Genomic DNA, 18,746 nt, shown 5'->3' with positions numbered 1-18,746 from the left:
GGTGATCTCCCCGCAGCAGAAGCAGGCTCTTCACTGGGGCCACAGAGCCACGGAGGGTGAGAACCTAATGCACTGAGCATGGAAAGCCATGGTAGGGGATGCAGCCAGCCTGAGAAAGTCCATCATTCAACACCAGGCTCAGTCATGGGTTTATTCAACCCCTAACGGGTCCAAAGTGCCTCCCTCTCCACGTTAGATTGTCCTAGGAACCGCGTCACACAGACACCACAAACCACCACTAACACCCAGAGAGCGCGGGCCGGCCAGGGAGCTCATTTCACCATCACCCACAGCACCGAGGAGCTGGGGCTCTGGCCCCGTGGTCACCAGGGGCCCGAGCGCACCTGCAGCCCCTGCCTCCAGCACGACACTGTTAGCTGGAAGGGATCCCAGCAACACTGACCTTCAGGACGGGGCTGCCAGGGCTTCACCACGTGCCCCCAGACCATGACCTATGGGAGAAAACTATTTTGCTGTCCTCCTTCCTCCGACGTTGCTCTGACTGCTTCCGAGCGTCTCCCGCTCATGAAGGCGTTCCAGAAGCAGGAGGTCTGCCCCCTGGGGACTGTCCTCTGATTTCTGTCTCAACCACGAAAGACACAGCTTATCGAGGATGGCAGGCTCCTGGCGCTGGCAACCTCCCCAGGACTCAGAAGCCCATGCGGGGCTTCTTCCGGAGCCGCTGAGAGCTGGAGCGTGTGGTCAGGACGCTGGGGGTCTGGGAGGAGGGTGGGGTGGCGCCCTCTAGGGTGTCCCCTCGGGGCAGCTGCTGGACTATGCCATCCCGGGGGGTGTGCTGCCTAGAGGGCGTGGCCCGGACACTGGGGGTCTGGGAGGAGAGCAGGGTGGTGCCCTCTTGGGTGTCCCCTCCGGGCAGCTGCTGGATCTGGGGGGCATGCTGCCTGGAGGGCGTGGCTCGGACACTGGGGGTCTGGGAGGAGAGCGCAGACGCCCCTCCTGGGGTGTCCGTGCAGAGCGGCAGCTCAGCCATGTAGTCCCGGAGGGTCTGCTGCCGCTCTGAGGGGATGCCCTGGGCCCAGGGCTCCTGCGTGAGCTCCTGGGAGGGCGGGGTCCTTGGGGGCTGGGGCCTGGCCTCAGGCAGTGTATGGTCTGGGCTGGGTGGGGGGCTGACGGCGTCCGAGAGGTCCACACGGCCGCTGAGGGAGGAGAAGGTGCTGGACAGCTGAGTCCTGCGCTTCTGCCGCTTGGGCTGCTTCCCGGGGCCCGCGCGGGCGCCCCGCCGCCTCTCCCACCAGGCCGCCGCCCCAAACTCCCAGGCTGCCTCCAGACGCTCGCTGAGCTCATCCTCAGGGCCAGGCTCGGGGGCAGGGGGCCGCTCCTCCGGGGGGAGCAAGCCCAGGTCCCTCTGCTGTAGGAGCCGCCCCTGGGCCATGGCCCTGCGGAAACCCTCGGGCACCGACCCCTCCACCTTCTGTGGCTCGAAGCCTCCCAGCAGCCGCCGGTGGGAGAAGGTGGGTGCCGCCCACACCGGGGGAGCCAGGGGCACCTCCAGCAGGGCCTTCAGCCACCGGCTGCAGCAGGCAGCGGCCTGGGGTGTCCAGGAAGCTGCGGGGGCATGAGCATTGGGCCCGGGGTCTGCCCGGAGGTGGAGGCGCTGGTGGAAGATATCTCCGGCCGCAGAAAGCTGGAAGAGCGACAGCACTGGTGTGGAGGCGGGGGGCGGGATGGCAACAGCCAGACCTGGGGGCGGAAGGACAGTGACCAGACGGCCTGGCGGGAGCGTGGCTCCCCACACGCCTCAGCCCCCAACGCACCTATGGTGGGCGCTTTCAGACGCTCTTGCAGCCGCCGGTGATTCTTGGGCTCCAGCAGTGGGAAGGCCGAGAGGGAGTCGCTCCTGGTGGGGAGAGACTGGGGGAGCCCCGCCAGCCGGGGTGTGGAGGCCCCCACTCCTGGAGGAGAGACAGACAGCTGAGGCCCCGTCCAGGCCCGCCCCCTGCCCCGCCCACCCGCCCCCTGCCCCGCCCACCCGCCCCCTGCCCCACCCACCCGCCTGGCCCCTCACCTGCGAGGTGCAGCAGCTGCAGCTCCCCGCCTTGGCTGGCCAGGAGCAGCGGCTGGGGGAGGCCTGGGCTCGGCGGCGGCAGCAGCCGGGCCAGCAGGGGCGCAGAGTGGAGGCCATGGTTCCACTTGAGCAGGGGCACCAAGGGGAGGCGCTCATCCATCAGGTAGAGGGAGAACTGGCAGAAGACGAGGGGATGAGACCGATGGGACGGGACAGGTCTCTCTGGGCTGCCCCCCGGCCCCTTCCAGAGCTCCACGTGGTTTTCAGACTCTGCGCAGGAGGTGTCTCCCCAGCAGGCATCCCTCCTCCTGATGGCCCCGCTGGGAGAGGGGCTCTCGGGAAAGGCTCTCGCAGCCTTCCCCACCCTTGCCCAAGGCTGGCACACATGCCTAGACACCCAGGAGTGCTCAGGGTGCTGAGAGGGCGGGGTGGGGTAGGGCCAGACTTCCTCCCCCTCTGCCCCTCCCCATCCCTGGCTGCATCCAGGGCCCTATGACCTGAGACAGGGCAGGGCGGAGAGAAGGGGAGGTGAGCCCACCTGGGTGCAGACGAGGTGGAGCATGGGGTGCAGAGACTCGGGGCCGAGATCCCCCAGGTGCTGGGTGAGCAGGACTCGCTCTCCTTTCTGGCATGACGCCTCTGCCCCTCCACGAAAAAGCAGCATACCACAGCCCAGCGGGCCCTGGGGGAAATGCTGGGTCAGCTCTCCCACAGTCGGCCATCCATGGTTCCAACTGGCCGGGGACTTGCTCTGGCCCTGCGGCTTGTCACGCCCGCTGGCAGAGGCCCCCCCGCCCCATGTCCTCACCTGAGTGTCCACCATCTTCACTCCGGTGCGGTCACCCACCGTCAGCACTCGAGGGTGGGCGGTGAAGTCTGCCCAGCGCCAGGGAGAAGGGTCCCGGAACACCAGGGTCTCAGGGTCCTTGTAGATTTGCCGCAGCCTTGGGGAGACAGGCCAGCCGTGGTAGGGGGACAGGCTGAGGGGGAGGACTGGGCACCCTGGCTAGGTCCCGGCTGGGTTATGGGGGGGCTCGTGTTGGGGTGGGGGTTTCTGTGGCAGGGGCCTTACCTGTCTTCAGCGCTCCACAGGCAGACGGCTCCAGAGCGGCTGCAGATGACCAGCTCTCCGGGCAGGTGAGGGCTGCAGGGCACACGCATGAGGAAGGCCGGGCCACCCCTTCTCCCAAGCTTAACTCCGCGCACACCAACCCCTCCCCGCAAGCCGCTCACCTGAGGCTGATCCCCGTGGCCCCCTTGTCCACCTGCAGCACCTGGAGAGGGGCCGGCTGCCCCTGCGCACTGACCTTCCACAGGGCACAGTGGTGGTCAGAGCGGACAGCCAGCAGAGCTGGAGGAGGGAGAGGGTGAGGGTGAGGGTCAGGGTCAGCAGCAGGTCAGTGAGCAGCCAAGGGAGGTGTCCACGGCCTTACCTTCTCCCTGCACGCTGCGGGTCACCACCTGCCGGATAGGTCCCCGGAGCTGGATACGGCCAGGGTCTCTGAGAACCTGGGGCTCGCTCTCTGGGGTCAGACTGACCTTCTGGAAACCTGGGCATCTTGCTAAGGACAGGTTCACAAACTATGGCCACTCGAGGCCCACAGCTCCCTGCCCATCCCTGGCCTGTGCTCAGCAAGGGAGGATACACAGTGTGTCCATGGCACTGCCCATGGGGTAGACCAGCTGCCCGGCCCCGGGGGTCCTGCCGGGCACCCAGGCCAGCGCACCCCCGGTGCAGGCATCATCCAGGAGCAGCCGCTCCCAGCGCAGGGCCAGCTCCTCGTGCAGCAGCTCTCCCAGGAGGCTCGCCACCGACGTGCTCAGGATCGGGGCCCCAAGGATGGAGAACCGGCGCTGGCGCTGGCTGAGGTAAGCCCAGGGACAGCTGGGGCGAGAGGATGGCGGGAGGGTCAGGCCGGCCCGGGGGGGCCCAGTGCAGCGGACGAGTGTTTAAATCAACCTGGAACTCCTTCCTCTGCGAGAGCACCCCACCCTACTCCTGTGCTGCAGTCACATGACCCAGGCCTGGGCACTCGGGAGTCGCCCCAGCCCCAGTGATCGGCTCACGCTGGGCATGACACCCAAGCCAAGCCAAGCACACCCTTCCTGGGACTTCTGCTGGTGCCTCAGGAAGGCCACTAGCCCTCTCCCTGGAATCAATCTGCCTAGGAACTAAGCCAAGCAGAGGCAAGTGGGTGAGAAGGTGAAGGGTAAAGGCAAAGCCCTATTAACACCTGGGTGCAGCCATGCTACACTCCATGAGCTTGCAGTCCTTTCCCCTGCGCTGCTAGCACAGCTGGGATTTGTATGAGGAAATGTGGCTCATGCTTGCACTGGGGAGGGTGGAAGCAAATGTTGATCGGAACCAGCATCCTGGCCTGGATCCTTCCAAAGCCCCACCACCAGCTAGGCCTACCCAACCCATCCTCTCTCACTAGCCACTTGCCCCCAGGGCTGGTGTCCACCGAGGTCCTGGTGTAGCCTCTTCACACTGACCACTGTCTTCGTCTTAGAGCGGCTCTGTGTGGAAAGGCCTCGTCAAGCTCACACGCCCCAGGGCCCAGCCCGATGGGAAGTGGGGTGCCTCCCCCCTTTTGGCCAGCCAGGGTTACTCACATGTGCTCCTTCCAGTTTGAAATTCTCCAGCAGTAGCCTCCCCAGGGGTGCAAAGGCTATGTCTCCATGGTTCCACAAGAACCGGCTGATCTGCGGGAGGAAAGGAGGCTGGGTCAGGAGGCACAGCCCTGGGCCCACGGCACTGTCCACCGGGCGGGCCCGCGCACCTGCTCAGTAACATCCAGCACGGCTCGGGGATGTCTCCGGAACTGGTAGCCTCCCCGGAAAAGCAGATCTTTGGCAGTCAGGCCAGGGTCCCAGGGATCTGAGGGAAGAGGGAGGCTGGGAAGGGACTGAAGTGGAACCAGGTGTCCCAGTGCCTAGAGATGCCAAGGACCCTGCTGGGTAGAAGCAATCAGCAGGGGGCATGGGGCGGGGCGGGAGGGGAGGCCTTAGGGTGGGGGCTGGAGAAGAAGCAGTGAATGGGAGCAGCTCGGGGCCCCCAGCCCGAGCTCCTTACCGGGACCAGGAGGCAGCAAGGGCAGGGGCCCAGGTGTGTCCGGCTCCCAGAGCAGGGCCTTGGCCACATGCGGCGCGCTGTCCTGAGGAAACACAACCACGGCCAAAGTGCAACAGTGAGCGAGTGCCCAGGCCAGGCCCTGTCATCAGCTTTTGTCTCTTATTAACTCCTTCAGTCCTCACCAGGCGCCTGCCAAGCTGGTCACTCACTGTCACTTTAATGATGAAGAAAATGGGAGGAATGGGGAGGCCGTCCCTGGTCCCAGGCAGCAGCCAGAAAAGAGAAGGGCCGGGATCTGAACCCAGGCAGCCTGACTCTGGTCTGTGCTTCCCAGATCCAGGCTGCACTGCTCTCGGAGGACCACCCGGCCTTCACTAGCCGGCCTGAATCTCACCCGCGTGTCACTTATACTCGGGAGACCGTACAGTCTCCCACAGGTTCCTCCGCTCCCCTGCAGGGCTGGCTTCAGACAACTCAGCTCCACACTCGGGACGGAAGAGGAGCAGGTGAGGCTCCTGATGGAAGCCCTTCCTTGTCAAGGGAGTCCTGCAAACCCCCACCCCCGCCGCCCTTTCAGTGTCTCTCTTAAATTTCTCACCCACATGCATCTGCCTGGCGCAACCCTTAGCCAGCCTGTCTCCAAGTGGCAGCTGATGGCTTAGGCGTCCAGGGAAAGAGCAGGTGTCTTTCTTCTCCCAGGAGGTCTCCCTGCCCCCCTCACCTTGCACTGTGCGGCTCCAGCATCCTTTTGGTTGCGCTCAGAGGTGTCCACACTTTGAAATTATTTTATCTTCTGCCCTATTCACTTGTTAGTCCCTATTCCACCTAACTGTTCCCCAGGGGCAGGAAGCGCATCTGACTTACTCACTCTGGATCCCCAGAGCCTGATTAGGCACCTGGCACACAGTAGGGCTATTCAGTGAGTATTCGTTGAACAAACAGAGGAAGGAGAAAGCAGGGGGAGAGGGAGCCAGGAAGGAGGCTGAATCCTCTGTGGATGGTAGGGCGCCTCAGGTCCCCAAAGGACTGGATTCTGGTTGAGCGTGGGTCTTAGTAGATTTGTACCAAAGCCCCCCAACCCTGCACTCCTGCCAACTGGTGTGACCTCTAGGGTGGGGGTGGTGGTGCAAACGGGCCCTCCCCCAAGGCACCAAGGCTCTCCCTGCCATCCTCACCTGAGAGCCTTGGGGTGAGAACGCCGGCAGGGTCAGTGCATCTCTCCAGCTGCACATGAACGACAGGTCAGGGACATCGCTCTGACCAAGGGGGCCAGTCATGAACAACGAGGGTGGGAGGGAGCTGGGGAAATCCATCTTGAAAAACAGTAGCCACCGTCACCCTGGCTTTCCTCAGAGACCTGAACCGGACAGCGGCTTCTGGGGCTCCTGGGAGAGGGAAGAGTGTCTTAACAGGAGGATAATCTCTTTGGGGAAGCAGATAACGAAGAACAAATGAATATGTTAGCAAACACCCGAGAATAGTAGGTGCTATACCAAAACCAAGCAACCCGCCAGGAGGGAAGGGATGGCAGGGCCTGAGGGTGTGCTTTTTAGCATCGGTAGCTTCATGAAGGTGATGTTCGGCACACACAGAGCCTAATGAGAGAGACAAACATGCCAACTACGGGAAAGAGGGTACTGGGAAGAATGAACAGCAAGAACAAGAGTCCTGGGGCAGGAAGTATGTGAGAAGCAACTGGGTAGCCATGGGAAAAACTAGGTGGTGAGTGATGGGGGCCGAAGTTAGAAGGTGGCTGGTGGGGGTCAGCTTCCATCACGCTCTCACGTATTACGTTATAATTACACAGTCCTACCTAGACAACAAGCCCCACACTCTAGGCTACACTCTAAAGACAAACTCAAGTTCCCCAAAGCCAGAGATGAGTTATTATTTGTCTGCCTTCCCACTGTCAAGTACAGTACCTTCCAAGAAAAAGGAACCAACTGTGTGTTGAATAATAATGTTTATGTCAAAGGGCTTTGGTGACTGCAGCCATGAAATTCAAAGATCCCTGCTCCTTGGAAAGGGACGCCATGACAAACCTAGACGGTGTATTAAAAAGTAGAGACGATCACTTTGCCAACAAAGGTCCATATACTCAAAATTTGTTTTTTTTCAGTAGTCATGTATGGATGTGAGAGTTGGACCAAAAAGAAGCCTGAGCACTGAAGAATTGATGCTTTCAAACTGTGGTGTGGGAGAAGATTCTTCAGAATCCCTTGGACTGCAGGTAGATCAAACCAGTCAATCCTACAGGGAATCAACCCTGAATATTCACTGGAAGGACTGAAGCTGAAGTTTCAATACTTTGGCCATCTGATGCGAAGAGCCGCCTCATTGGAAAAGACTAAAGCTGGGAAAGATTGAAGGCAGGAGAAGAGGGTGGCAGAGGATGAGATGGTTAGATAGCATCACTGACTCAATGGACGTGAACTTGAGCAAACTCCAAGAAATAGTGACAGACAGGGAAGTCTGGTGTGCTGCAGTCTGTGGGGTCACAAAGAGTGTGAACAACAACAAAATACAAAGTGCTCAAGAAGAATAAGCAGCTGGAATATCCTTTATTACATGCAAAAATAAGAGCAGTTCTCACTTACTGAGTGCCAACATCTGCCTGACATGGTACTACAAGTTTTATTCTCCTGCCCCTAGTATGGAGGTCAGGAAACAGGCTGGGAAAGAGCAACTTGTCCAAGGCCAATAGCGTGATCCTCCAGCAGCTCCAAAACCCCAGTTCTGAACCACTACTCTCCCCGCATCCAGAAGCGAGCACCAGCCTCAGAGCCTGATGATGCAAAACCTTTCCTCTTAGAGCTACCACTGCATGTATCCATTTATTTTGTAACCTCTAGACCTCCAGGTACTCTGAGCACCTTGCAAAGTGCTCACCACACAGTAAATGTTGGTAGATGGTAAAGAATCTCCCTGCAATGCAGAAGACTGAGGTTTGATTCTTGGGTAGGGAAGATCCCCTGGAGAAGGGAATGGCAACCCTCTGCGGTATTCTTGCCTGGAGAATTCCATGGACAGAGGAGCCTGGCGGGTTACAGTCCATGGGGTCACAAAGAGTTGGACACAACTAAGTGACTAGCACTTTCACTTTTCAAATGAGGAACTTCCCCTGTGGTCCAGTGTCTAAGACACCTCACTCCCAATGCAGAGGGCCCAGGTTCGACTCCTGGTCACAGAACTAGATCCCATATGCTGCAACTAAGAGTTGTTCAAATGCCACAACTAAAGATTCTGAGTGCCACAACTAAGACCCAGTGCAGTCATGAAAATAAATAAATAATAATTTAAAAAATTATTTAAAACTTGTCAAAAGTTTAAAACTTGTCAAAAGAATGTGTTTCTCAGGGCACGGGTCAGCCTCATTCTAATTGTGGTTTATATGCCTTATCTCTTCCTCGGGACTGCTCTCTGGGACAGGAACTGTATCTGATTCATTTCTGACCTCCTGGCATCTGATTGTTGTTGTCTTTCTCCACCATCACAGGAAAGGACAGTGGTGGGAATGCGTCTTTTCACCAGAGGGCCTTTTCACACTCTCTCTCCACTAAAAATGAACACCATTGTCCTTCCTACCCACCTATAAAATGTGCCCCCATCCTTCAGATTTTGAGTCAGGAAGCCTCTCCTGGTTCCCCCAGCCCTGTCCCATATCACCCTGCATCCCTCCTCTGGAGCACGCATTGCGATGTGTGATAAGATATTTAAAGGTAAAGCTATGTGATTCCAAACTGCTCTGAGAGTCCGCATGGGGAAGGGACTTTATCCCCGGTGCCTGCCTTATTTACTACGTGATGGATAGGAAAGCCTGGAGCGCTGCATGCAGTCCATGGGGTCGCAAAGAGTCGGACACGACTGAGCGACTGAAATGAACTGAAATCAGTACGTAAAAGCTGAAGGCACAAATCCAAGAATGAGGAACTAGACAGTCTCAAACAAACGCAGGGAGGCTGAGGGAGCTGGTGGAGTCCATGACGAAAAGCCCCCGAGACAAGACAGCCTCGACTTCCCGCCCTCGTCTCTCCCGGACTCTAATTTAGACCTCCGGAGTTTCGTCGGGTCTGCACGAACGCCGGGTGCGGCAATAGGTGCGCCTGCCGGGAGATGGGAGAGGGGGTCCGGGAGGCCCTTCCCTTCAGACCTCTACTCGCCCACGTCTTCCCCATCCGTCTCTTCCCTCTCCACGTCGAGGCCCCAGAATTTCAACCCAAGAACAGCAGGCATCTCGCACCAAGCCCTGTGTGCCAGATAGTTGTTGCTACGACGCTTTACAACGGCGTGATGCTCCCCGTTGCATGAGCCAGCGGCTGCTCACCACCCACTCTGCAAAGGTTAAGCGACTCGTCCCAAAGCCACACAGTTTGGAGCCTGTGGACGAGAGCAGGGGACCCGCCCCTCCGTCCCGTCGGGGCGGCGCGCGCACTTACGTAATCCCGTCGCGCCGTGCTCGTCGGGGAAACCGACCTCCGGGTGACGCTCGCCTGACCCTCGTGCCACGAGGGAGCCCCAAAGCAGAACCCTCGCTCTCGAACCCGCAACCCGACAGCCTCACAGAAGCGATGAATCGCCTCCCCGGGCTGGGCCGGAAATGCTTCCTGGAAGGCAGGAAGTCCCGCCTCCCAGCCCGGCCTCAGGGGCGCTCCAGAGCGCCACCTCCCGGGCGGAGGGAGAATGCGAGTGTAGACGGCGCCGTGGGCACTGGAAATTAAGTAAAAGGAAATGAAAAGTGAAGTCGCTCAGCCGTGTCCGACTCTTTGCGACCCCATGGACTGAAGCCCGCCAGGCTCCTCTGTCCATGGGATTCTCCAGGCGAGACTACTGGAGTGGGTTGCCATGCTCTCCTCCAGGGGATGTTCCTGACCCAGGGATCGTACCTGCGTCTTTTGCAACTCCTGCATTGCAGGCAGATTCTTTACCGTGAGCACCAGGGAAGTCCTCAGAATTGTCTTTCTTGAGGTCAATCCTTGAACCATTTGGGAGACTGAATCTACCTTGCTCCACATCTGCTCTTCCAAGTCAAATGTTAACTAACAGGTGCTACCAACTGTTTCTGTATGCCTTAGTGTCCACATTGCCCCCGTCCTGGCTCGTGTTGTCAGATCCGAAGGTAGCAAGCAGCAGCAGCAGTAGCAACAGTTAACACAACTTACAGACCATAAACTCAGTAACTGGTCACATTTTCCCAGACACTGGCTCCTCAAGACAGTTAAAATTTCCATCTCCTTCAAGCAACCGTGTTGCATGGTAGCGAGCCATATGTAAATTGTCTTCATCCTTAACTTTATTTTTGTTATTTCTCCTTCATCGCTAGACCCTCATTTTTAAGAGTTGCTATCTTGACATGTTTTTACGAACCAACATATATTCACTTCTGAGGGGAAAAAAAAAAGCAGGGGTGGGGTGGGGAGGGCAGGATATCAAATGACTAATTTTAGCTAGGGGCTTCCCTGGTGGCTCAGAGGTTAAAGCGTCTGCCTGGAATGAGGGAGAACCAGGTTCGACTGAGTCCACGTGGAACACTTAGAGTTGGCTTCAGGAAGGCTTAAGGTGAACAGATTTTAAATGTAGGCCCTAAAGATTCTGTGAGGTTGCTACAAATGAAAACACCATCACTTACAGAATGAGCACTTCCCATCCTCCTCTAGGCTCAGCTGCTTAAGCAGCTGGGGAGGTCAGGCTGGCAAAATGGGGAGTGCAGGGCATTCTTGGATGGCAGCAGGGGTGAGGTGCTGAACTTGGGTCCCCAGATTCCTCCCCTGGTCTTTGTTTCCCGAATATCACGCAAACAAGCGCAGAGAAGATGATAGGAGGGCCCTGTCCTCCACCCTCACCTTACACCCGGAGCCCCGCCCTTGAAGTAAGGCGGTTGGCCAGGTGGCCACTTAGTCCACATCCAGGCTCAAGCTGCCTGGGAGACTGGCCTTCCCATTGGCTGGGCGTACTGTCCTGCTACAGTTTTATGGGCTCTCATTGGCTACGAGTGAGGCGGGAGGTGGAGCTCACCATGCGCCGACGGTTGTACCACGTGCTCCCGACTTGGGCGCTCGCTCTGGCGTGTAAAAAGGCGCGGGTGGCGCCAGAACGTGCCTGATGTCCCCTCCAGCCCTCGAGTCCAATCATGGCGTCACAGGCCAGCACAGCTCTGGGCACCGACGACAGTGGCCGCAGGAAGCCCCGTCTGGCAGCATCACTGCAGATCAGCCCAGGGTCCAGCCCCTGGAGGCCCTCGGCCAGTCTGGGCCAAGAGCCTGCGCCCGCCCCCAACGCAGAGAACAATAAAGCGGGCCGGCAGCTCCAGGCCTCGGCAGCAGCGGCTGGGGATGGTGAGGCCTGGGTGGGGGCAGGGATCGGGGAGTTGGGGGCGGCTGGGCACGGGAAGGATGGGGAGGTCCCTGAGGGTCGCTGTACCACCCGCAGGGCCCGCCGGCGACTTCCCGAAGGTGACCAGACATCTGGGCCTGCAGCTCAAAGACCCGCCGCCGGGCCAGGCCGTGGCCTCACTAACTCAGTACGCGGCCAATCTGGGCGTCTCCCTGATATTCCGAGAAAGCCAAACAGCAGGTGAGGCCCAGGGGGCTGGGATGGCAGCATGCCCTGGGCTGTTTTCAAATGAAGCCAGGAAGACTGAGTTGGGCCTGAGCCTGGGGCCCGAGGTAGGCCTGCTGTGAGCAGTGTGGTGCCAGGGGCACCAGGTACCCCAGATTTCTAACTAACAGGTGACAGGGGGCCAAATCTGAAGCTCAGGTTGGTTAAAGGACCTGCCTCAAGCTACCAGCCTTTCAACAGGCTTTTTTGAAGGTCAATTATATACAATTACAGTTGCCATGCCAGCGCTGGAGAGGAGGTGCCTAAGTGAGGGCCCGCCCACCCCAACTCAAAGAGGTTATCAGATACAGCTTAATGATGGCAACACTGTATACAGGTATAATGGTTACAGTCCTCCTCCTGGAACCACCAAGATCAATACACCAGGTCCTTCCTAGATTCAGATTCCCAACTTTCAGCCAGCACATTCCCTGCTTCTAAGAACTTTTGGGAGCATTTGTAAAACTTCCTAGGAGAACCTCAAACTGAGTAACTCAAAATGAGATAATGTATTTAAAAAGAAATCTACCTGGGATTTATTTTAATCAGGTATGTTAAGACAGCACATGTCAGAGTGCTTGTCATGAAGGGGTAAGTATGGATTCCTAGAAATAGGCACACATGGCCATGCAGGGCTGTGCAGGAAAGGATGGGGTGGCGAGGAGGGGGGCAGGCACAGCCCCAGGCGTTAACTGGGTTTTCTTGGGAAAGAATGGTTGGAGCAGGGTACCTGTGCAGAGTGAGATTAGGATTGATAAAAGCAAGACACTGGATAAGCTTACGGGTTATGGGGTGGTTCCTAGCTGCATAGTATCTGGCCTCAGGGGTGATTTAGGGCATGGGGAATGTTGGTTTGTCAGAGAGTTCTGTGGTTGGGGTGTGAGCTCTGGATTGGTCGGTTTTTATATGAAAGACTGAGCTTGCAGAGAAGTTGTTTGCTATTTCTAGGAATTGCTAGTCTCGGGAGGGATGGTTTCTCCAGAATTAAATCCCCAAATGCCAGAGCATCAAGAATACAGAAAATAGGGACTTCCCTTGTAGTCCAGTGACTAAGACTGAGCTCCGTTGCCTGGATTTGATCCCTGGTTGGGAAACTAGATCCCGCATGCTATAATTAAGACTTCGCATGCTGCAACTAAAAAAAAGGAAATCAATTCAGTACCAGAGATGACAGCTAACATTCATGAGTTCTGGGTGACAGACCAAGTGTTATTTGAAGGTCTTCAGACACATTAACTCATTGAGTCCTCACAAGTATTCCTCAAGAAAGGCAGATACCATTACCACTGCTTTACAAATGGGAAGACTGAGGCCAGAGAGGCTGAAACTGCCAGGGGGCAGTCTGGTTATAGAGCCTGAGCCGAACCACTGAATAATATTGCCACTCCCTTCCGCCTCACAGTTCAGTTCAGTCGCTCAGTCGTGTCCGACTCTTTGCGACCCCATGAATCGCAACACGCCAGGCCTCCCTGTCCATCACCAAATCCCAGAGTTCACTCAGACTCACGTCCATTGAGTCAGTGATGCCATCCAGCCATCTCATCCTCTGTCGTCCCCTTCTTCTCCTGCCCTCAATCCCTCCTAGCATCAAAGTCTTTTCCAATGAGTCAACTCTTCGCATGAGGTGGCCAAAGTACTGGAGTTTCAGCTTCAGCATCAGTCCTTCCAAAGAAATCTCAGGGTTGATCTCCTTGCAGTCCAAGGGACTCAAGAGTCTTCTCCAACACCACAGTTCAAAAGCATCAATTCTTCGGCGCTCAGCCGCCTTCACAGCCCAACTCTCACATCCATACATAACTACTGGAAAAACCATAGCCTTGACTAGACAGTTGGCAAAGTAATGTCTCTGCTTTTGAATATACTATCTAGGTTGGTCATAACTTTTCTTCCAAGGAGTAAGCGTCTTTTAATTTTATGGCTGCAATCACCATCTGCAGTGATTTTGGAGCCCCCCAAAATAAAGTCTGACACTGTTTCAACTGTTTCCCCATCTATTTCCCAAGAAGTGATGGGACCAGATGCCATGATCTTCATTTTCTGAATGTTGAGCTTTAAGCCAACTTTTTCACTCTCCTCTTACTTTCATCAAGAGGCTTTTTAGTTCCTCTTCACTTTCTGCCGTAAGGGTGGTATCATCTGCATATCTGAGGTTATTGATATTTCTCCCAGCAATCTTGATTCCAGCTTGTGTTTCTTCCAGTCCAGCGTTTCTCATGATGTATTCTGCATATAAGTTAAATAAGCAGGGTGACAATATACAGCCTTGACGTACTCCTTTTCCTATTTGGAACCAGTCTGTTCTAAGGTCCCTCTTTCCACTGTCGATGTGGGTAGGCATTTTTTGTCATTTCTATTCTTCATTTTGGTAAATTTTCTAAGAATAGTATAAAAGAGCTCCCATAAACTCTTCACCCAGATTCTCCAGTTAGCATTTGTCACATTTATTTTGTCTCCTCCTCTCTCTATATATTTATATATAAATATCCACATTGATTTATTTTGAACAATCTGAAGGCTTAATTACCCCTTAAACATTTCAACATCTGTTTTCTAAGAACAAGGGCATTGTCTTATATAATTGCAGCACAAAGATCAAATTCTGGAAACTTAACAAGTGACCCCATGCACTATACAGTCCATGGAACTCTCCAGGCCAGAATACTGGAGTAGGTAGCCTTTCTCCAGGGGATCTTCCCAACCCAGGGATCGAACCCAGGTCTCCCACATTGCAAGTGGATTTTTCACCACCTGAGCCACAAGGGAAGCCCAATAATACTGGAGTGGGTAGCCTATCCCTTCTCCAGCAGATCTTTCTGGCCCAGGAATCGAACCAGGGTCTCTTGCATTGCAGGCAGATTCTTTACTAGCTGAGCTATTGGGGAAGCCCAATGATGTAATACTATTACTTAGTTACCATGTTCAAATTTTGTCACTTGTCACAGTGATGGGCATTTTTTTCCCCAATCCAGCACGATTTATTACATCAGCCTCTTTAACCTCTTTTTATCTGAAACAGTTGCTCAGGCTGTCTTTGGCTTCAGGACAGTGATGATTTTGAAGGATAAGGTCTGGTTATTCTGCAGAAAGTTGTCCATTTGGGTTTGTCTGTTTCCTCAGGATTGGGTTCAAGTGATGCATAACCAGCGGAGGCATCTGTGGCAGCCTCGTGTCTGTGGCGTGCATCCCGCCGGGGGCCCGAGATCTCCTTACTCTACCCCTGGGGTGTCAGCTGGGGGCCTAATCAAGGTGGTGTCGCCAGGTGCCTTCACTTCCCTGCCGGGTGTCTCATCAGTAGTCTGAGCAGGGCATCTTGAGGTGGTGTGATCATCCTGCCCCCTAGAACTCCATCCTCCCCATGGTTGTAGCATCCTTTGGTGATTGTGGCCAGAGTTGATTATTACCGCACTGGCTGCCGGAGAGTCCTGATGCCAGCCTTCCTTCTGCATCTCCCAGCTGGCATTCTTTTATAAATATCTATTTGGCTTCCTTGAGTCTTAGTTGTAGCACGCGGGGTCTTCATTGACACACGTGGGATCTTTTGTGGCCCGTGGGCTCAGTCGCCGTGGCTCAGTAGTTTCCCCAAGGCATCTGGGATCTTACTTCCCTGACTTGGGATTGAACCCACCTCCCCTGCATTGGAAGGCAGATTCTTAACCACTGGACTGCCAGAGAAGTTTCCCTAACTGGCATTCTTGTTGCTCTTTTAAAGTAGATGAATCTCCACGCTAGGGAGGGGTACTGAAATTCGGATTCTCTTTGAAAGAAACAGGCAGCCCTTTTGGGAGACAATTTAGCAGCAGGTAACAGCAGATATTGTGAATGGAAATAAATTTGTGCCCTTTGACCAGCTGACCACTGTTCTAGGATTTTCATTTGTCTCTGCTGTGTCATAAGTAACACCTGGAGTGGTCACGTTTGAAAGACGAGCTTCTTGTAGAGAAGAAATAGAGCAGTGTGAGAGAGGACAGGGGACGTTCCTCCTGGAGATAGTGCAGCCCTGGATCTAGGTCCTGACAGCACCTGGGCTCTCTGTCCACCTGCCCGCTGTGTCCCCCTCTGTACAATGGGGTCACAGGGACCTATTTCAGAGGGGCTGGTGCGGATCTGTAAGCGGGCATGGCTTGGCATGCCGAGGCCTGCACCGGCCTGGACAGAGCTCAGCAGGCTGTCTGCCCGTCATTCTGGTCATCCTTGCTGGCAGGTGTCGTGGTCCTGCTAGGAAGCGCCTGGGACAAGGATGAGGCACACGGTACCACTTCTCAGCTTCTCCTTCCCCAGACCCCTGCTCGCCCTTCTCTGTGTCCGTGGAGCTGGATGGGGTGGTCTGTCCGCCGGGCACCGCCAACAGTAAGCCGGAGGCCAAGCAGCAGGCGGCTCTCTCTGCCCTCCGCTACATCCGGCATCAGCTGGAGGGCCCAGCTGCAGGGGCAGGTAACCCAGGGCGCGGCGGGGGCAGGAACACGCGCCTGGGGTGAGTTGCTGCAGAGACCATCTGGGCACCAGGACCCGGCCTGCAGGGAGTTAGGGGTGGAGACGTGAGCAGACCCCTGCCCTAACGTCCTTTGAAGCCCACGCACCCTGGGCCCGGGGACTGCTGGGGGCAGTTGAGGGGCGTGCGGCTTCTGGAGGATGACCCAAACCCCACCCCCACCCCCCACACATACCGCCCGCTAGTGGGACCTCCTGAATTCCTGAAGGATGAAGGATGGGAGGGCAGTCCCCAGCACCCACGACAGCCCACCCTTTGTCTCTCTTCCAGAGCCCCCAAAGACCCCCAACCAGCCTCCTCTCGCTCCTCTGAGCATAGGTAGGTGAGACCCCACTGACACCCATCCCCCCAGCATGGGAGGGCATGGCCTGTGAAGCTGCCTCTGCCCCCTCCCACCCCTGTAGAGAACATCGTGACCCACGAGCAGCGCTGTGCGGCCGTGGTCAGCGCGGGCTTCGACCGCCTGGTGGACGCCAGCTCGCCTTACTGGGCCTGCAAGGAAACCGTGGCCGCAGTCATCCTGGAGCGAGGTAGGGTGGCCCTGCCCCTGCTTCCCGGGGAAGGCCCTTGGGCCCCCTGCCTCAGGCCAGTCTTCTCTGCCCCCTTCCCCTCAGAGGTCCCGGGCGCCAGGGGGCACGCCAAGGAGACCTACCAACTGGTGGCGCTGGGCACCGGCAGCGGCAGCTGCCCTGGGTGGCTGGACTTCTCAGGCCGGCAGCTCCATGACTGCCACGGGCTGGTGGTGGCCCGCCGGGCCCTGCTGAGGTGAGGGGCGGCGGGGGGCCCTCTGCCCAGCCAGCCCCGGAGAGATGGGACTGCCCTAACTACCACTCCACCGCCCCCAGGTTCCTGTTCCGGCAGCTTCTGCTGGCCACGCAGGGGGGCCCCACGGGCAAGGAGAAGTCCGTGCTGGCCCCCAAGCCGGGGCCTGGGCCCCCCTTTGCCCTCAAGCCCCGGATCTTCCTGCACCTCTATGTCAGCAACACCCCCAAGGGAGCCGCCTACGATATCTAGTATGTGGGGTACCAGGCGAAGGAGAACCTGGGCGGGCCACACCTGAGAGCGCCACATGGGGGTGGGAGAGGGGCCCTGACCCCCCACCCCGGTCCTCCACAGTCTCCCTCCGTCCTTGGAGGGCGGCCTCCTGCACGGCCCCCAACTCCGCCTGCAGGCTCACATCCAAGGGGAGCTGAAGCCGGTGTGCTACGTGGCCCCCGCGCTCCGCGACACCCATGTGGGCTGCCTCTCGGCGAGCGACAAGCTGGCGCGCTGGGCCGTCCTGGGGGTAGGGGGGGCCCTGCTGGCCCACTTCCTGCCCCCCCTCTACACCACCAGCCTGGTCCTGGGTGAGCCCCACAGGGCAGGAGGGCAGGGGCACGCCAGGGGGCGGGAAGACGGGGGAACGGAGACTCAGACCTTGTCCTGCGCCCCACAGCTGACACCTGCCACGACCCTCCAACCCTGAGCCGGGCCATCCACACCCGGCCCAGCCTCGACAGGGTCATGGGGCCATGCCTGCCAGCCCCCTACACCCGGACCACGCTGCACCTCTTTGCAGGGCCCTCGGTGGCCCCCTCCAACCTCACCCCCAACACCTGCCAGGGCCTGAGCCTCAACTGGAGCCTGGGGGACCCTGACATCGAGGTGGTGGATGTGGCGACCGGGCGTGTGAAGGCCGAGTGAGAAGGGCCTGGGGGTGGGCTGGAGGGGGTTCTGACAACCCAGTGGTTGGTCCCCATTCCCTTGCCTGTGGGAAAAGAAGATGCATCTGGCCACCAGCCTCTTACCAGCAATGTGACCCCTCCCCCGAAGATCGTCAGGGTGGAGGTGGTGTGAGAGGGTGGCGCAGGCCTTTGGCTTCGGCCTCCTTTGCCCTCCCCTGACTTTGGGCCCCTTTCTGTTCCTCCCAGCACTGCCCCTGGGCCTCCCTCCCGCCTCTGCAAGGCTGCCTTTCTCCGGGCCTTCCGCCAGGCTGCCCACGCACTTGGGAAGTCCCACCTGCTGGCCTTGCAGACCTATGAGGCAGCCAAGGTCAGCGCCTTCCTGCCCCTGCAGCCCTCTTTCCTGCACCCCCGGCAGGCACCCCCTCTCACCTGTACCTCTTCCGCCCTAGGCCGGGCCCTACCAGGAGGCTCGCCAGCTGCTGTCCCTCCTCCTGGACCAGCAGGGCCTGGGGGCTTGGCCCTCGAAACCACTGGTGGGAAAATTCAAAAACTGAAGCAGAGCTCCAGGGGCTGAGATCCCGAGCCCAGTGGGACCCCACTGGAGGAGTGCCGGTCGAGGGGGAGGGTTGGGAGGCGGGGGCGGGGTGGGTCAGGCACCTGTACAAGGGTGAAGCCAGGAATGGAGGGAGGCCCTGACATGGAGGCGGGGTGGGGTCTGCTGCACACTGGAGGCTTGAATAAAGAAGCTGATTCTGGTGTTTCTGTGTGCTGTTGGCTTTTTGGCAGGGAAGAGGAGAGCCCCAGTCCCCACCCTTCATGTCCTCTGGGTCCTGCAAGAGGTGGGCAGCCCTGGGAGCTGGCAGGGGGCTCATTCTGAGTGGGTCCCACCCTGCCTCT

The 18,746-nt window shown here is 57.7% G+C and overlaps 2 protein-coding genes across 2 annotated transcripts; one reads left to right on the top strand and one right to left on the bottom strand.

The window, feature by feature from the left end:
- Positions 1-125: 125 nt before the first annotated feature.
- Positions 126-9,689, bottom strand: TAF1C (TATA-box binding protein associated factor, RNA polymerase I subunit C). The gene is made up of 15 exons (XM_040253994.1): positions 9,539-9,689; positions 6,278-6,487; positions 5,103-5,184; positions 4,810-4,907; positions 4,643-4,732; positions 4,473-4,546; positions 3,673-3,911; positions 3,460-3,576; positions 3,260-3,377; positions 3,099-3,170; positions 2,835-2,970; positions 2,565-2,708; positions 2,027-2,201; positions 1,776-1,913; positions 126-1,701 (listed from the first exon to the last, which is right to left on the bottom strand). The coding sequence occupies exons 2-15, from the start codon at positions 6,413-6,415 to the stop codon at positions 650-652; spliced, it is 2,673 nt and encodes an 890-aa protein (XP_040109928.1). The 5' UTR covers positions 6,416-6,487; positions 9,539-9,689; the 3' UTR covers positions 126-649.
- Positions 9,690-11,229: 1,540 nt separating this feature from the next.
- Positions 11,230-18,431, top strand: ADAD2 (adenosine deaminase domain containing 2). The gene is given in 11 exon segments (XM_040254135.1): positions 11,230-11,477; positions 11,479-11,672; positions 15,975-16,117; positions 16,458-16,503; positions 16,590-16,715; positions 16,800-16,950; positions 17,031-17,198; positions 17,302-17,531; positions 17,621-17,864; positions 18,096-18,216; positions 18,299-18,431. Coding segments are annotated over 11 exon segments (1,776 nt in total). The 3' UTR covers positions 18,404-18,431.
- The last annotated feature ends 315 nt before the right edge of the window (positions 18,432-18,746 follow it).

The sequence above is a fragment of the Oryx dammah genome, unplaced genomic scaffold, assembly GCF_014754425.2.
Source record: "Oryx dammah isolate SB20612 unplaced genomic scaffold, SCBI_Odam_1.1 HiC_scaffold_13, whole genome shotgun sequence".
NCBI lineage: Eukaryota > Metazoa > Chordata > Mammalia > Artiodactyla > Bovidae > Oryx > Oryx dammah.
This window is presented reverse-complemented; position numbering and strand designations above follow the sequence as displayed.

Coding starts and splice junctions, on each gene's coding strand:
- TAF1C (XM_040253994.1), bottom strand. CDS start 6,415: ATGGATTTCCCCAGCTCCCTCCCACCCTCGTTGTTCATGACTGGCCCC. Junction 4,733..4,809: donor TGCTGGATGTTACTGAGCAG/GTGCGCGGGCCC, acceptor TTCCTCCCGCAG/ATCAGCCGGTTCTTGTGGAA. Junction 3,171..3,259: donor GCCACGGGGATCAGCCTCAG/GTGAGCGGCTTG, acceptor TGTGCCCTGCAG/CCCTCACCTGCCCGGAGAGC.